We start from the raw sequence: 17,962 nt of genomic DNA, 5'->3' as shown, positions 1-17,962 counted from the left end.
CTTCTATCACAGCTTAAGTCGCTACTGTGCCTCTCAGCTTATCTGCTGCCTGCTTCTCTCCTGCAGTTCCATGTGGACCGAATGATTGCAGTTCTGCAGCAGGAGTTTATGTTTGTCCACAGAGTACAGAGTGCTCTGGGGACAAACATCAGGGCTTGGCTCAAGAAGGACTGATGGGTCTGTCATCTATGAGCAGAAGCAAAAAGGCCGTTCTACCTTTTTCTTGTTGCTGGGACAGATGTAGAAACTCGTCACCACAATGGTTGTCCCCGGCATCAGGTTCAGCTTGGTGTAGGTTGTGCCGTAGTCAGATGACCTGAAAGCAAGCAACATAGGAAGAGAAAACTAGAGTTCAGTGCGTGATTATGGTTCAATGGTCAACACGTTGGTCTTTTAAAGGGCCAAATTCATGCAAAACCGCACAACCATGGGTTGATCGGCAAAATGGGGGCAAACTATTTCAGATGTATGGATGGATGAAAATGTTAATTCTGTTTTTATATTCAGCTCAAAGGAGCCACACATTCATAAAATCCATCTGTAAGCTTCCTAAAGGGTGAAACTTTGGCGCCATGTCTGACATAATGATGGGGATGGAAGAAAAATATTTTTATGGTCTTTTAATTACGATTTTTAGCCCAAAAAAAACCTGTCGTTTTCTGGGGCATAGTTTCTGCAGAGTGGCGGGAGTTCTGTGGCAGTTTCACCTGTCTGAAACCCAAACACACGTCGACATCATACGCTCAGGGATCAAGCTAATGCTGGTCGGGTGGGTGCACACATTCAACATTCCCCTGATAATGATGACACAAAATGACATACACTCTGTGGGCAGCTCCTTATTTAGTTTGGGTGGTTTGTTTGGGTGTAGTGATGGGTCCGGCAACACCGACGAGCTCGAGCTCCTAAAGTGTAACCCCGTGTCGGTGCATTAAGGAGAAGTCACATGACCAATACACCCACTGTGTCGGTGTGTAACAGATGAGCCACACAAGGAAGCGCGTCTACCAACAGTGTTGCCAGATTCTGCGGGTTTCCACCCAATTGGGTGGGTTTAATTTTTTATTTGGGGGCTTTTCGCGTCAATCTGGCGGGTTTTAGTTAGTTTTCTTTATTTAGAGTCTGAGAAGCTATCTTTTATTTTTTAAAAGATATTTTCTTTTGAAAAATCACCAGATCTTCTCAGTTACATTACTGTCACTTGGGTTGGGTGAGTTTAACAGAGTAGGGGAATTTTGTTTTTTTCGGATGCGCGTCCCCCCCCCCCCCCCTTTTTATTTTAATGATTCTTTGTTGAATGTGGTGTTTCAATGAAGTTTGTGGAATGATTTAATAGTTTTAATAGTGTTTTTGGCTTTTCTCATGGTCTTCTCGGTTTCTGCTTCATCTAGCACAGAGGTGGCAAACACGCGGCTCTTGGCCAATGAGCGTGCGGCTCTTTGCGTCTCATCACATTTTCTATATACTGTGCCTCATTTCATAATTTTTTCCCTCTTAAACCACACTCAAACCATCAGAGGGTATTAAAATAAACAATAATAAAAGTAAATTGGCAGTGTGTGTGTTTTTGCTCCCGACACATTCGTGGCCGCCAATCATTTGCGCAGGTTACGCCCGATGCCGGAAAACAGATACAGATTTGATGTGCGTGCAGACTGTTAGCCTCATGGTCAAAATGGTGAAATTCAGAGAATAAAGATGAACACAGGACGTTTCTGGAAAAATGGGAAGATTCTTACTTTTTTACTGAAAAGAATCGCAAGTCACTATGTTTATTATTATTATGAGCTTTTGGAAGCAGTAAAATAGTTCATGGCAGAAAAGAACAAAACGTATCCCGGAGAAAAATTAAAAACTCTTCCTGATCTGACACAAATTGTCTCCTTTATTAACAAAGTGCACATTCAAAACGGCCATCATTCCACTTTCCTTCTTTGCGGAGCTCAAACAGCAGAAGGATGCAGTCCAAATGAATAAAGCGCAGAAAGTGACGCTGCTTGCGCAACTGGACGGAAACGACCGCAGATCACTTTTCTTATGGATCCTTTAATGCAGAGACTGACTGCCTGAGATCCCCGCTTGTCACTGATGAGGCAGCGAGAGAACCGGAGATGATTGAGCTGAAATCTCTCTGAGAGAAGGCCCTGTTACGTTTTGGAGAACGGAGAAATACCCGTGTGTAAAAGAGCTGCTGTCAATCTGACGTTCTCCTCCATAGATGTCTGCCGGTCCCTGTTTATTACCTTGAAACACGTGAAATCAAGGTATCGGTCCGTTCTGACTGACACTCACTTAAAGGAACTGATCTGAGAGGCTACGACTGGCCAGGGGGTAAGCACCGCCTTCAGCCCCTAAGGCTCATGGGAAGTGGGGAATCTTAAGTGTAAAACCATGAGCCAGGTAGCTGTTATCTGAAATCTAATGTATTGAATGTGTTTATTGTGAATATGAATCACTTAGACACCAGAAGGATGCTCTGTCCAGATGTTTGTGTATTTGTTGGTGTAAGGGTCATTGAAAGAGGAATGTTGAGAGACAAAGACTTAACAGTTAAATGCTGTTGGATGAATGGTGAAATATTCAGTTTTTATCATCATAAATCTGACTTCAGAGGAGTCGGTGGCTCACCAGCATCAACCTCACCGCCCGTCACTGAGCAGTAGTGTGTTAAAGGGAGGCAGAGAAAAGAGTGAGAAAGAGAGAGAGAGAGCATGTGTGTGTGGAGGGTAGTTATGTGTTACCTCTGGCTAAGCTGCATTATATGTGAGTATTGAGGGTGGACACTTTCCTTGAAATAAACACAAGTACAATACTTGCTGTTGTGTTGTAGGGAAAGGAGTGTGTTATGGAAAATAACACGGCTTTGATTGCGTGTTTGTGTGTGGACGTCTTGGCAGGTCAGTGTCTGGTGTGGCTCTTTGACTCTCACAGTGAAAAAATTCGGCTCTTGGTGTCAAACTTGTTCACCACCCCTGATCTAGCAGAACACAATTCCATTTCAAACGGACTCTTATGAATGAATCCTTTTATGTTTTGGAGGTAAAATGTGACATTTGCTCTGCAGAACTGTCAAACTTAAAAGCACCTCCTCAATGCCGGGACATTATAGAGCGAGACATGGGAATGAGGAACTTCAATGACAAATATCGTGTTTAGATTAAATTTAATTAGCCCTTTTGCTATCCTATGGGGTTAAGATGACCATTGATGTGTTCTCCCTACCATGACAAAGGTGGATAAAGGTGGAAAGATTTCATGTAATCCATGGACACCGGTGAAGATCAGAAATCATTGAAGAAAAAAGGTTCAGCGCACTGTCTAGTGGGTCTAGATGACCCAACTCCCAATGTTAAAGTGCCTAGGATAGCATAAGGGTTAATATCTCAGCGGAGTTTTTTCTCTTGGTTGCCTGGAATGACGTTTTGGGTCGAGCAGGAGTCAGTATTGGGTGACACAGTATCGACGCAGTCTCAAAACGGTTTGGGCAAGGTGCCGAAACGCTTCATGAGGCCTCATCTACCCATCACCATTTGGGTGTATTATGTTTTTGTCTTTTAGTACGTTTTGCTGACTGTTTTGCTCACCTTTTCAATTTCACTTCCTGGGTCAAAGGACCCAAACTCTGGGTTTGGTAGGCTTTTGTAGGGCCTGACCAAAATTCAACCGTTAAGCTTAAATGGAACCACCTGGCCCAGGGGAGGGGCCATGTCCTATAAAATGTTGTGCATTGTGGTTCTAGATGTCAGAGGGTCTGTGTTTTAGAGCTTGTGCTGATGTCAGTAAAAATCCTAAGTATTTTTCATTCACACGAACCTCTGGAGTGGTTTTTACTTGTTTTTTCCTTGGACCTGTCGGTGCGTGACCAGTTCATTAGAATTTCACCTCCAAGTTGTAGGCGGGGCCAATGGCATGGAGCAACCATGCCCACTAGCTTTTAGACCAGTGTAACAAAAATGGAGAGCAATATTGGAGCAATCCAGCAGTATGGTTTGGCGCCAGATTCCAGCTCAGACGGAGAAAACAAAGACTGGAGCTTGCAGCCCGCCCAGCGGATTTCTACGTCTCAAATACCGTCTTTTTCAGGCTGCATTTTTCCATCTGCTTCTGATTTGCAACAATTTGAACAAAGAAATCCTGAGAAATGCCATTTTAAGCCCAACTTTCTTTATAAATGTCCTCCATCCGGAAAACACCACAAGAAAATGTTAAAAACACTATTTTCATCAGAATGTGTCTATATGGGCGGGTTATGCCAGAGTACTGGCTACACTTTCTTTTACAGTTAGAGGAATCCTCTTAGATTTCACACCTTTTATCAACACAAGACCAGAGCAGGAGGCTGGTTGGCTGCCCAAAATAACATCACATTGTGTAAAAAGTGTCAAATGTGACAAAGTTTGATAAGGAAATTGGTCAAATTGAGATTCGTGCTGAGAAATCCAAACAATCAGATCCAGATGAAAAGTAGAAATAGTTCCTGTGAGCTTATCTTCACAATTGCAGCCATTTTTGCTCAAACGCTTAACTTGGACTTGAACAAAAGAGGGAGTCTGCATAGTCCTGAGAGGGGCAACAGGTGAAAACCTGCTGCAGAGCGTTCAATGCAGCTTTCATTAACTTTATTCTTTCACACCAGGTCTTCACTGAATGTTGCTGCCCCACAGTTTCTGGAGTATTTCAGCAAGAAGAATGGATAGAGGCTATATATTTCTTCATAAACATTCCTCCCCTGTGTATTATTAACACAGCTTCACTTCTGAGAAAAGCTTCGAGTCGACTGGAGGAGAGGGAATCTGCAGTGAGGAGAAGTGACCTGCTCATTCTCTCCAACTCCCCTGCCGAGTTAGAATCCGTTCTCTGTTCACCGTAATACCACTTTATGGTTTGTGGTCTGAGCCTGGTGACAAATCTGGAGTGACTGCACAACCTGTCAGCCCTGCGATGAAGCAAAAACAGCCTCAGGCTTCCTCTGAAGGACTGACCAACCCTCAAATCTGGCAGCTTTAAAGGCCCACTATGCCTTTGAAGTGGATGGGAGGCGGCTGGATGGGTTTTCTGTGGCAGTTCGGAGACCCCCAACGAGGGAAGGAAACAGGTTTCAGCTCAAGCCATAGATCATTGATGCCTCCAGTTCACTTTTTCATGGAAAAATCTCATCTCAGTCAAAAATAAGGTGAAAAAAAAGTAAATCCTTGAAGGAGGATTTACAAAAATTAGAAAAAGTAATAAACCTCATAGACGTGAATTCAGTATTCTGTGTCTAGTTTTGAAAGATTGTTGTGAATAATTTTGCAGCCACCCCAAACAACAGCAAAGTTTCAGCATTTATGTGGGGGCTGGGGCTTTGACGGGAGGGGACCAAGCAGAAGCAGTTTTGATGGATGAGAATTAGGAGCGAGCACAACAACTTGGTTAAGGATCAGAGGATTTACTCTCTTTCGCAGTGGGACATCAACCGCTGACAGACGTACACACAGAGAGACGTGAACACAGACGCAGCCCCTCAGTAATCAAACCTCCCAGAGTGCACTGAGACAGCTGCACAGAACAGAGCAGCCTAGCAGGGCTGAGTTGTTGCTCTGCAGTGAGGCAGGCGGTGTTTTCATCTATCCTGCCAGTCTGTGTGTGGTGTTTAACCCTGGATCGCTCCGTGGACATGGACAGATCTGGCACTGATGACTGTGTTAGCAGTCAAAGCTTTAAACTTCTCAATAAACCCACAAGTGGATGAAAGCAGAGCTGCAGAGCCTTCCGTGGGGGGCCAGTTGGGAGCAGAAAAACAGCAGAAAATAACGAAGAGCAGTGAGATTCAGTGTTTATAAATGATGAATGTTGTTTTTGGGGTATTGTTAACATGTTCTTGTAGCATTTTTCTGATGATGGAGGACATATGTAAATATGTGACATTGTAAATAAGAAATAGTTTGTAATGTTTTGCCTGGTGAAATAAAGGTTTCTATATGTAAAAAATAGGATTAAAATTGTATTTCAAAGTATTTCTTTATTCAAATTATTGTGAAAATTCAGGCCAAAGTCTTCCCGCTCCGCTCCATTCTGATGCAGACAAATGGATCCATGAACGTCTTTGTTTTCCTCGTCTGAGCTGGAATCTAGTTTGAAACTGTACGGCTAGATAGCTCTGATATTGCTAGACTTTTTTGCATTTGTCCCCAACGTTAGCTTGAGGATGTGAGGGGCTGTAAGCTAGTGGGAGAGAGTGTAAACAAAGCGATCATGGGAAAAGAGGGAGGTTTACTCTGCGCTGACAGGGTCGCCCAAAACTCCGAGGCAAATTTCTAATGAACTCCTGCCGCTTTGCATTTACTGGGTCGTCCTAGAAAACGACAGGTTTTTCGAGTTTGGCTAAAAACCGCATAATCACAGTTAAAAGACCGCTGGGAATAGACAAATAAAAAAAAGATCATAGGGGGTTGTCAAAGCTGGATGTTATCATCTCATTAAGTACAATACTTTTGGCCAAACTGCATTTATGAAATACCTCGACTAGGGAAGTATGACACTGCTTAGAAAAAAGCAGACTTGATTGGAAAAATGTGAAGGGAAACAACATTGTGAATCAACATTCATCCATTGGTCATGTTCGTGATTTGGACAAATATCTAAGGCAGTGGTGCCCCAACCTCTGGGCCGTGGTACAGTTGGGACTAGCCGGCAGAAAAAGAAAATAAGAAAACACGACCCGTATTTTTTCAGTTTTATGTAATTATCTGATTCTGAAGGAAGTCTTATCTTAAGAAAACCATCGGTTTCTGTTCACAAAATCCAAGTCATTCTTTACGCATGTCAAGTTGTTCAGTCACGTGTGGAAAACCATCCACTACTTCCTTAAAGCGGATGCACCATTGCTGAAATTGAAACCAGTAAAGTTAACAAAAAACAAGCGTATTTGCCAAGTTTCTTTGCAGAGCAAATAAGGAAACAAAAGCAGATCCTTTGATTTCAAAATAATAGAAATCTGCATTTAACAGACCAAAAACTGGAGTCTTTTCTCCAAATTTGGATTTTTTGTGACAGTTGTTCCCACAAATCATATTGATAATGCAGCATATTCAGCAACCGGCTGTCTAATGTTACAATGTTGCTGCTAATAAAGTTCTTCAAATTATTTAGAAAAAAACAGTTTTAGTGACTTTCTTTTTCCATTTTTCCATCACAGCAAAGAAGTCAGCCGAGGCTAAAGATGGCGTCTAATTTTTTAATTTCCACAGTTATGGGTCAAGAGACACCCAATATCACATTTGTATGGTTCCTACACAAAATCTAGAGAACAAATAAAGTTTAAAGCTACAGAGCCCGGGATCTGACGTGGGTAAAAAATTAAATAAAGCGTTCCCAAAAAATAATATTTCTTTCCCACGGAATAATTAATGCGTGGGAACGGAATAATATTCTGATATACATTTATCCTGTTTTTTTTAACGCACCACAGTTACAGGGACATGTTGATTGGTCGAGATGCATTACGGGATATGTGTGATGCATGATGGGATACATAGCATGTAGCCTTCGGATGTTAAGTGACTGCTAACGAGTCTGTTAATAAAAGACAAGTCCTGAATATTATTATTCCTATTCGACCCTAAACTACAATATCCCGTACTGCAGCTGCTCGAATGCCGGAATGACAAGCAAAAGAGCTCGTAGCACATATCTCGAGCGAGCTATGTCCGGAGAATCGCTACGGTATAGGGTGGCTGCAAGCTTGGGCATCCTAAATATTACGTTTTTCTTTAGACAATAATAAATCGATCATTCTTGTTTTTATTTTTCCCCTCTTGAAAGAATGTGGGTCACAGAGACACGAAAGTATCGGCGGAAAGTGACTTTTGCGGCAGGACGAAGACCGCAATGGGACGTGAAGAAACGCAAACATGGAGACATGATTACAGGGAGATGGTGATTGATTTCCGGAGGAGAACACCACAATACACACCAGTGAGCATCCAGGGCTCGGACATTGAGGTAGTGGACAGTTTTAAGTACCTGGGTGTTCACCTCAACAAGAAACTTGACTGGACTCAAAACACAGATGCCCTGTATGAGAAGGGCCAAAGTCGCCTCCACCTTCTGAGGAGACTGAGGTCCTTTGGAGTGTGCAGGCCTCTCTTAAGGACATTTTATGACTCTGTGGTAGCCTCTGTTATCCACGCCGTGGCCTGTTGGGGAGCAGGCAGCACAGACCGGGACAGGAAGAGACTGAACAAGCTGGTCAGGAGGGCCAGTTCTGTCCTGGGCTGCCCACTGGACTTTGTGGAGGAAGTGGGTGAAAGGAGGATGTTGAACAAGTTAACATCCATCATGGACAACACCTCTCACCCCCTACATCAGACAGTGGAGGCACTGAACAGCTCTTTCAGTGGCAGATTGTTACACCCCCCATGCAGGAAGGAACGGTTCCGCAGGTCATTCATCCCAACAGCTGTAAGACTGTACAATGCCACAGTTTAAAAATGCATGTACAAACCGGTTTTCATACATCCATAGCTCATCTGTATATTCTGTCTTTACTTTATTTATTTAATTTTATTATTAGGCATAACATGTGTTATGTTGTAAAAGTGTACATAATTTATTACTTACTTACTTTTTACTTTTTTCTATTTTTGCACATTTTTTGTATTTGTATACTTGCACATTTGGGAACACCCCTCACTTTTGCACATTGCTGTCACTTTTCTTTTCTCTGCTCTTTGGAACTGCTGTGACAATTGAATTTCCCCAATGTGGGATCAATAAAGAATATCTATCTATCTATTACCGATGCTTTTGTAGAACTTTTTAAAATAAATAAATCTGATCTCTAAACATCCTCAGTGTCTTCCAAACAATGTATCTGCTTTGAATTCAAGTATTGCTACCATCCGTGTTTATGAATGACCAATCACGTGAATAATTATTTCGTTTGCACATATTAATTATTTCAGGGGAATGTAATATAATTTCGAAGGAACAAAACATTATTTCGAGGGAACGGAATATTTATTATTTCAACTGTGTCAGTTCCCGGGTTCAGTATAAAGCAGCTGCACAGAATGAACATAAACTTTACCCTCAAAGGGAATCTAGAAGCTAAAAAAACACTTCGGCCCCATACAGGCCAGCCTGTGGAAATATTGTCTGACATTAACCGGTGTCTGGCTTAAAAAAAGTGAAGGAACACTGATCCAAGGTATTTGTCAGTTGTTAGCCTGCTTCCAACTGGTAAGTGCTGAACCATAAAACCATACATGCCTTGGGCTGACGTTTATAACTCTTGTAGGTCGGACTACCAACCCAACGCTAAGCCCCCAGGAAGTCCTAAAGTCCCCTCTGTTTAACCCTCCATGCTCAGGCGTGGAGGGTTAAAATGTTGTGTTTGAGGAGAGGGATCTCTGGCATCCCTCTGGTGCAACATGGAACTCTCTCCAAACCTATGACATCAATTACACTGTACAATATCTGATATTGTGCATAACTGACGTAGTCATAATAAAAACATCATCAAAGCAGCACAGTAGTTCATGCAAAACATGGACAAATAAATTGTGGTTTATCAGATGGAATGTCTTTTTTTAGCAGTAAAAGTTGTGTTGGTGATGCAAGCAGGTGCAAGCACAAAGACTGTACTGCTGTGTTTAAAGTTCTCCAGTGTGGAGCATCAAGCACAAACCAGGTGACTATGAAGCCAAGAGACATGCATTATGTTAGACAGAGCTAAAGTTCCCCACAAATATTTCAGACAAGCAAGCTAACATGCAAGGCTCTTTGTTGTTGTTGATACTAGAAGGTCATACAACGAAATCCTAACTGTAAGTAACCCCACCTTTTACAGCTGGATTTTTCCAACATTACCTGCATGTCAACTACAACATGAACCTCAAGCGATTCACTTGGCTTGTTAGCAGCTTTTTGAAACCTAGCATCCACCAGAGTGCAGGGAAGATGCCAAACATGACAAACACTGGAAACCACAAGATGAAGTGTAATTGGTGTGGCCTCTATTAAAGGCAACAGAAGAAAACCCCCTGATTTGAACCAAATCTATGACCTTGGATTGTTTCTTATGGTGTTTCTCAGACTGGGCACATTTGGTCTGCTTAAAGTGAACCAAAGTTCGTTTTCCCAGATAATAAATAATAATACATTTTCAGTCTGAATATTCCCAAGCAGACCCCGTTCCAGGACCAGTAACTGCTCTCTGACCCATCTGTTGAGATGGGCTTGGTTCGTTACCAATTAGACTGAGCTTCGGTTCACCCTCGAGGCCTGGATTTGGGCATCCCTGGTTTACATAATCAAATCCTTGTTGGAAAGTTGTGTCTTGATAACCCCAGTTCATGATTTAACCGCCCCCAGTGTGATATACTGTATCTAGACATATCTGCATTGCTCTGCTGTAATCAGCATTTTCCAAGGTACTTTCGATTGCTTTAATTCCCAGGTATGTCTGCAGAAGGCATGATACCTGGGATGCTTTCAGAAATTGGTGATTTGAACACTTTCTCTGCGTCTGACATGGAAAATATACCATAATAAGATTATTTGCTTACACACAACCCTAATCTTTTCTGCAGTGCACTGGACTCCAGCCAGCGAGCCAGTTAGCATTGTTCACTTTTCTGACATGTCTCTGTTAGTATGAAGCATGATTATAAAACACCACTGAATCTGAAATATGCATTAAGTGCACTGCGTCTTCCCAATTATTTATAAGACTTGATAGTTAATACACTGCAGTGCCAAATGCAACAGCACTGAGAAGCCACAAAGACAGGAGATGCTCTCAGTATGCGGTTTCATTCATGAGCAGTTAAAGCTAAAGTTGTGACAAATGCAGGTTTTGGTTTGGGTTAGCCATTTCTTTTCTTTTTTTTTACTGGACTACATTGGTGTAAAACAAACTGCAAAAGAGAGAGTTTTTTTTATCATGTTTTTGAAGAATCTCACTGAATCCGTGTAAATTGATGTGGAAAACTTTGTGCCCCTATTCTCCTGAGATTTCCTCGCCGTACCTGTCTTGCAAATGGGATTCACATGTTTTGCCACCGTTCAATTGCAATTCGGTCTCATATTTCACCAGCCTCTCACAGACAGAGAGTAATCCCATTTCTCACTATTTCTGAGACGGCAGTGAGTTAGAGTGGGTTTGAGACACTCACAATGATTTCATGACTGTTTTGAGATCAAATGTGTTGTGCAAACACTAAACCTGAAATCTTGATGTCTCATCAACATTACGTCATCAGTCTAGACAAGGGGTGTAATGATGATTCAATTTCAATCTGTTGTAACCCTTGTGCTATCCTAGGCACTTTAACATTGGGAGTTGGGTCATCTAGACCCACTAGACAGCGCTCTGAACCTTTTACCTTAATGATTTGTTATCTTCACTGGTGTCCATGGATTACATGAAATCTTTCCACCTTTATCCACCTTTGTCATGGTATGAATAACATGTTAATGTGAGGATCGGGTCAACTGGACCCCATAGGATAGCACAAGGGTTAAGAAATACAAGCAATTTGAAAAACTTCACCAGCACTGTTAGTACCCACGTATTTCTCTCTGAATCACACTGGTTAAACCTTTGGCTAAAGATGTCTTGGATCGATGTTAGGTCAGTGAATCAGATCATTTAAGATGAACTAATATCCACTGTCTGATCAGACTATGATATGAATCAAATTGTTGTTCAAACGAATCCTTACACACCTAGTCTGGACAGATGGAACCTGTCAAGAATAGAAGACAATGGGTCCAGATGCCATAACTCAACTTCAAGATACATAAATGAGAACCATCATCGACTTCAGCTTGATGACAATTTCAACAACACAAAAGCTTGTGGCGCACATGGAGGAAAAGTTAGGAATTCCTGCACCTGTTTTTAAGTTTGGAAACTCTCTCCAAAATATCACTGTGGTTTTGCCACTAGTTAATCTTCAGTGAGATACAGCCGTTACCTTGGCACCGGCTACCCCACACGTGGCTTGACTGTGGGATTTGATGCACCAAACTTTACTCTGCATTTCCTGAGAACTAAGTACAGCCCATGTCCTGAAAAAAATGTTGATTGCATTTTTTTTTAATCGACATTAACAGATTTGTGGATGCAAAAAACAATCAAAATTAAAGCTGTGAGCGCCGTCGTATGGCCCACAGACGCCCCACTGCCGTCTTTTGACTTGCCCTCATTGGGTGAATGGCTGCTACACGCCCTTCACTCTCCTAATGCCACCTTGGTCAGAGACGTCAGTGACAAGTTTATAAAAAAAACCCTACTTTTTTTTTAAATGGCAGATTTTCTGTTGATTTTGTCTCCATAGGAACCATAAATGTTTTGGCCATCTGGGGAATACTAATAAACAGCTCTATTTTTAGAAGAATCTGCTAAAGTAAGCTTTCGGATTTCATGGCAACAGAAACTTTTTGAGAACCACATAACCCCCATTCGACCGTGCAGATCTCCTCTAGAGCAGTGACGTTTTGGGGCTGACGATGGGCAACACAGACTTTCAACTCCCTCTAAAGATTTTCCATGGGGTTGATATCTGAAGACTGGCTTGGCCACTCCAGGCCCTTGAAAGGCTTCTTACTGTATGTTTATGCTGCATTACGGTGGTTTTGTGAATATCTCTCATCATATTTCTGTCCAAACAGAAAAAAATAAATGCATGAAGGATTCTCCAGAGACCTCTTTTAGCATCTTCTACCATTGTGCACCTGATGACGACGCCACAGCGACTCTGTGCTCTTCAAGAGACTATCCACCAGTGTGAAGTGCTCTTCCAGCATGAATCACTGTGTTCTGGCTCACAGCCGGCTCAGACTACTTGCAACGTAGGAGGCACTTCCGCATGCAATTTGCCAATTGCTGTTCAGGCATCAGTGACTAAGCTGAACAGAATATAAAGGCATATTATATCAGCTTCTTCCCGTCTGTATTGTCATTTTGAAGCAAATCACTCGAGTGAATGTCATCAATTTAAGAGAGAGGCAGTTTTCAACTGGGAGGTCCTGGGATGCCTGGGGCTCAAACGCAGGTTTCCTCGCCAGTGGGGAAATTTATAGACTTGAGCTCCATTTTTAAGCTAAGATTCTGAACAGTGAGCATTAAATGGAGGAATCTGAAGCTCACTCTGGAGTTAGACACGAGGTTAACAGGCTCTGCATTAGTGGATCATTTTTCTTTCATGCTTCACGTTGTCAGCTCGGAGCCGTTCTACCTCTCGGCGTGTCAGCCTCTCGGCAGAGCAGGGCATTACTGAACATTTTCTAGCAACGCGCAGAATTAAACAGACATGCCTCCAGCGCTGCAATGGCACTTCGACAAAGTGCTACCAAAATCCAGGGAGTGCGATTCCTTTTTCTCTTTCCAGGAGCGAGGGATGCAGAGAAAAGGGGCTGAGAGGGGCAGTGTTCTCTAATACGGTCTTGTCTGGACTCTGCTAAGGCTCTCTGCTTTCAATCCTGGACCTGGAGGTCTGATTTCCAGCCCTCTCTTCCCCCTTTGCTGCTGATTGCTGTTTATAAAATGTTCAGATTGACTGAGCACACCTGATCCAGGTAATGAGCAGTAAAAGTGCAGGGAGAACTCCAGTACCAGGATTAAACAGCCCTGTTCTGTGGACATTGGATATTACCTTTATATTTTCCTCTGTTTCATAAATAAATAAGTGACACAATTAAGGCATGAAGTTTCGTTTACACTTGCCTCTGCAACACGCATTAAAGCAACAACTAACAATAAAAGGTTTAAAAAGGGGTGTAAATCAGAGACTCGAAATTGGAGGTGACGTATGTGTGGCGTACTTTAATAAAACAGTAATTTGTGTGCACAAAATACCAATGTGAGGAAACTATTTATGTTGACCTACGTAAGACACTTCTATGACAAGGCTTGGGCCACAAAATGTTAACTTCTCTGCACAAAATGCTAATAAAATGCTAATTTGTGGCCAAATTATAGTAACATGTGCACACAAAATGCTAGTTTAAAGGAATATTTTATGTATTTTCTTAATATTAATGTTTAGCCACAAAATGCTACTAAAGTGCAAATCTGTGGCCATAAAATAATAATTTGTGCACACAAAATGCTAACGTAAGGGAACTTTTTTGTGTGCCAAGAGCTCTGTAGGAAACCTCTGGGTCATCAAGGCTTTGCAACAAATGCTGGTAGAATGTTAATTTGTGGCCACCAACTAGTAATTTGTGGGCACAAAATGCCACTATATTATTAATATTTATTAACGTAATGTCCAGGGCTCAAGGTTTTGCCACAAAACTTGTGGCACAAAATGCTAATAAATTGCTTATTTGTGACTACAAAATAGTAATATGTGCATACTAATTGCTAATTTGAGGGAATAGTATATGTATTTTTTCAATGTTACATCTAGGGCTCTTAGGAAGCTTCTAGGTTTTGCCACAAAATGCTGACTTGTACGCCTGAAATACTGATAAAATGTTAATTTGTGGCCACAAAATAGTACTTTGTGCACACAAAAGGCTAATTTGAGGGATTTTTTTTAATGTTATGTCCAGGCCTCTGTAGGATACCTCTAGTTCAAAACTTTGATACAAAATGCTAGTAAAATTCTAATTTGTGGCCACAATCTAGTAATTTTTGCTCACACAATGCTAACTTGAAGTGACGTGCGATGAGGCACCAGCCCGCTGAGCCTCACCTTGGATTGCGCAATACCTATGCAGTCAGACGGTACTGCTGTCTCTCTGTATGTCGGTTCAATCACTTGTACTATATGAGCTGAGTTTACATAATTTAACAGACGTATATGATGTACAGTGTTTGTTTTTATAAATAACTGTATGTGAGGGACGTGTTTCTTGTGCTGAGCGCTAAACGCCGGCAAAAAAGCCGCTGGGTGAGGCCAGCAGTTCCCGTGCCTCAAGTTAGGGGGCACCGGTGAGCCCTGAGATTATGACGCTAAAAAATAATAGAATAAGTGATAGCAAGCGGCAAGTCATTTTCTTCAGAAGGAGCGGCGTATGGACTTTATTTACAAGTAAAGGTAAGACGATAATAAGGTTTGTGCTTTTTCTATGCTGCAGTTTGTATATGAAAAAAACATGTTGAAATGATATTTTAAACAAAACACGTTAACTGTTGTCAATCAAATGGTGAATAAGTTACTCAGTATGGTTCATATGTTTGTAAATCTGACTGATGACGTCAGTGCCTCACCAGCCATTGACCTCACCGCACGTCACTGTCTGTAGGATACTTCTAAGTCAAACCTTTGATACAAAATGCTAGTAAAATGCTAATTCGTGGCTACAAACTAGTAATTTTTGCTCACACAATGCTAACTTGACAAAACTAAGTATTAATAATGTTGTATAATATTACGTTCAGGACTCTGTAGGAAACTTTTAGGTCAAGGTTTTACCCAAAACTGCTAGCTTGTGGGCACAAAATGCTAATTTGTGACTACGAAATAGTAATATGTGCACACAAAATGCTAACTTGAGGGATCTTTATAAAAAAGTGTGCTCATGAGTTATACAATGTTAATATACCTAACAGGTCTACTTTCATACCTATCTAAAAGTAGATAGTGACCATGAGTATGATCAAAATAACAACAACTGAAAGAAAAACACAGGCCATGAAACTATTCAATAGCTGCAAAATATTTTCCTAACCCTGCAAACCCAGGTAGAAAATCCCTTCAATATGACCAGAAACCAAAAGCAGACATGCAGAGCCTGCATGGGTCTGTCTATCCGTTATATGTTCGGTGGTAGGTGTGTGCTGCTCTTCAGAGGATCTTCTATACTGCCAGGATCACATCACATCACGGACCCACATGCAGTATTGATCGTGCTAAAAATAGATCCTGAGCATACAAGCATAAAATAGTGCAGAAAACTACTTTGGTGGACCAGTGCTGAAACAGTGGGAGCAGAGTCCATAAAGGCTGACAGACAGGAAAGAAATTATCCTATTATTTTTCTGATTTCCATCAGTTCTTCTCTCTCTTTGTAGATCTTTTTTCTGAGCCTGAATGAGAGCTGTGTAGTGGACAGGTCCAACAGATTCAGCACAAATGTTTGCGTCCCAATGTTATGATATTTTAAATACATCAGATTTCAACTAAATTTTATCGGAAAGTCTCACATTTTATTGGTCAATGTCTGTTTAATGGTTCAGATGGATCCCACCTTCTTTGACTAGTCTCAGCGAAGGTGGTGCTGAGTGAAACTGCTTCATTTTCACACAGAAATAGTAGTGTTCAAATGAAAGCAGCTAACAAGATCCAAAGACTGCAGGGGTCACCGTCTGAAAGCACTGGACACGGATGTTTAGAGCCTAAGACTTCAAAGTCCCACTCTGATCATCTTTTGATCTAGTTTCAAAGCGCTCCCAGTGGTGTTTTAATTATAATTTTCCATTTTTAGACAAAATCTAAAAAACCTGTGTCGTTTTCTAGGACATAGTTTCTGCAGAGCGGCAGGAGTTCATCAGAAATTTGTCTTTGCATTGTGGGCAGGACCATTGGCACAAAGCAACTCCACACCCCCACTCCAGCCGTTCGGTTTTGATCCAGATTCCAGCTCAGATGAGGAAAAAAAAGACATGAATCTATGTGTCTGACAGTGGATGCATCAGAATAGAGCGGAGCAGGGAGACTGTGAGCGTATAATGTTCGTCACAAATAAGCTTTTTTTCAGGCGGCATATTTCTGTCTGCTCCTGATTCACAATTTGAATAAAAACTATTGAGGAATGCATTTTTGAGCTTAATTTTCCTCCATCGTCAGAAGAAAGGACACAAGCACATTGTTAAAAACACCAATTTTAATAAAGTGGGTCTGTTTGTGGAAAGATTGTTTTGACATTAAGTTTTTTTCCCCTCCTTCAACATCAAGAATCACGCATGCAATGCCATGGATGTTAACCAAACATCCCTAAAATTGGCAAACACCTTTGGTTAGGTCAAAGTTCATCTTAGTCACATTTTAGGACTCCATTGGCATGGATCATTATATGTCAATGTAGCATCCTTATACAACCAGGATTTGGTTCATCCCTGAGACTTTCAGGATCATCATCTGCACATCCAGGGGCAGCTTTCTGAGTCATTTGATGATCCTTACTACAATAGTAAAAAAAAGAAATGAAAGAATATTCCATTGTTTTCATATAAACTACCGCTTTGTTCTTTTTGAGGTGTTCTGTCTTTTTCCTCTTATACCCGTTCCCAGAAGACTTTCGCCGCCGGCCTCCCGTGTGGCAGTGATGAACTGCCCTTCTCTGTAGATTTCAGCAGTCCATGTGCTGTCAATAAAACCAGCCTCCGACAAAATCAGGCCATGGCAGGCGGCCATAAAGCCCCTGTACGGCGCGCACCTGAGACTTCCTGAGATTGATCATCCACTGCACTGCTGCAAAGTGAGGAGAAAATAAGAAGATAGATGTCTGAAAATGTGACTTCAGTGGACCAGAATGCTACTATAAAAAACTGCTCGTGGCCAGAAAATGGTCACACAGACAGTTTATATATGAATCAGACTGAGGTGGCCCCCTTTCTCTCTTTGTAACAAAGTGCACGGGTCCATTGTTTCAGCTCAATCATGAGATTTTTTCCCCTTTAACATTATAGAGTGTTAAATGTGATTGGAGTTGAAAGCTCAATCTGTCCATTGGTATTTATTGAAACCCTCCTTTTAGCCGCAGTAAATCTTTAGAACCTGAGTGACTCTCCCGGCCGTACATTTTAACAATGGTCCTGACAATTATCATTGCTGCAATAAATCTAATTCCCTGCCGCATAAAGAAGAAGGATGGGAAAGGCTTGGATCGTTATGATCATCATGACCCAAGCTCTAACCTGCTCTGGACAAAATTTGGCACAAATTCATTTGGGATACAGCCATAGACTGTAAAAACAACTCAATGGATACAGCTAATAGCCATGAAGAGAGATACTGTGGCA

General features: G+C 41.6%; 1 protein-coding gene across 4 annotated transcripts in view; it reads right to left on the bottom strand.

The window, feature by feature from the left end:
- Positions 1-17,962, bottom strand: part of sorcs2 (sortilin-related VPS10 domain containing receptor 2) — a 443,700-nt gene that overhangs the window by 176,103 nt on the left and 249,635 nt on the right. For all 4 annotated transcript variants that reach the window (XM_078936689.1, XM_078936690.1, XM_078936692.1 and 1 more), the window contains exon 3: positions 217-316. In XM_078936689.1, coding sequence (XP_078792815.1) covers positions 217-316 — 100 coding nt within the window. The remainder of the gene's footprint in view (positions 1-216; positions 317-17,962) is intronic.

This window comes from Oryzias latipes, chromosome 18 (assembly GCF_053564925.1).
Source record: "Oryzias latipes strain Hd-rR chromosome 18, Olatipes_Hd-rR_3.1".
In the NCBI taxonomy this organism is placed as follows: Eukaryota; Metazoa; Chordata; class Actinopteri; order Beloniformes; family Adrianichthyidae; genus Oryzias; species Oryzias latipes.
The sequence above is the reverse complement of the archived record's forward strand: the minus strand, read 5'-3'. Positions and strand labels throughout refer to the sequence as shown.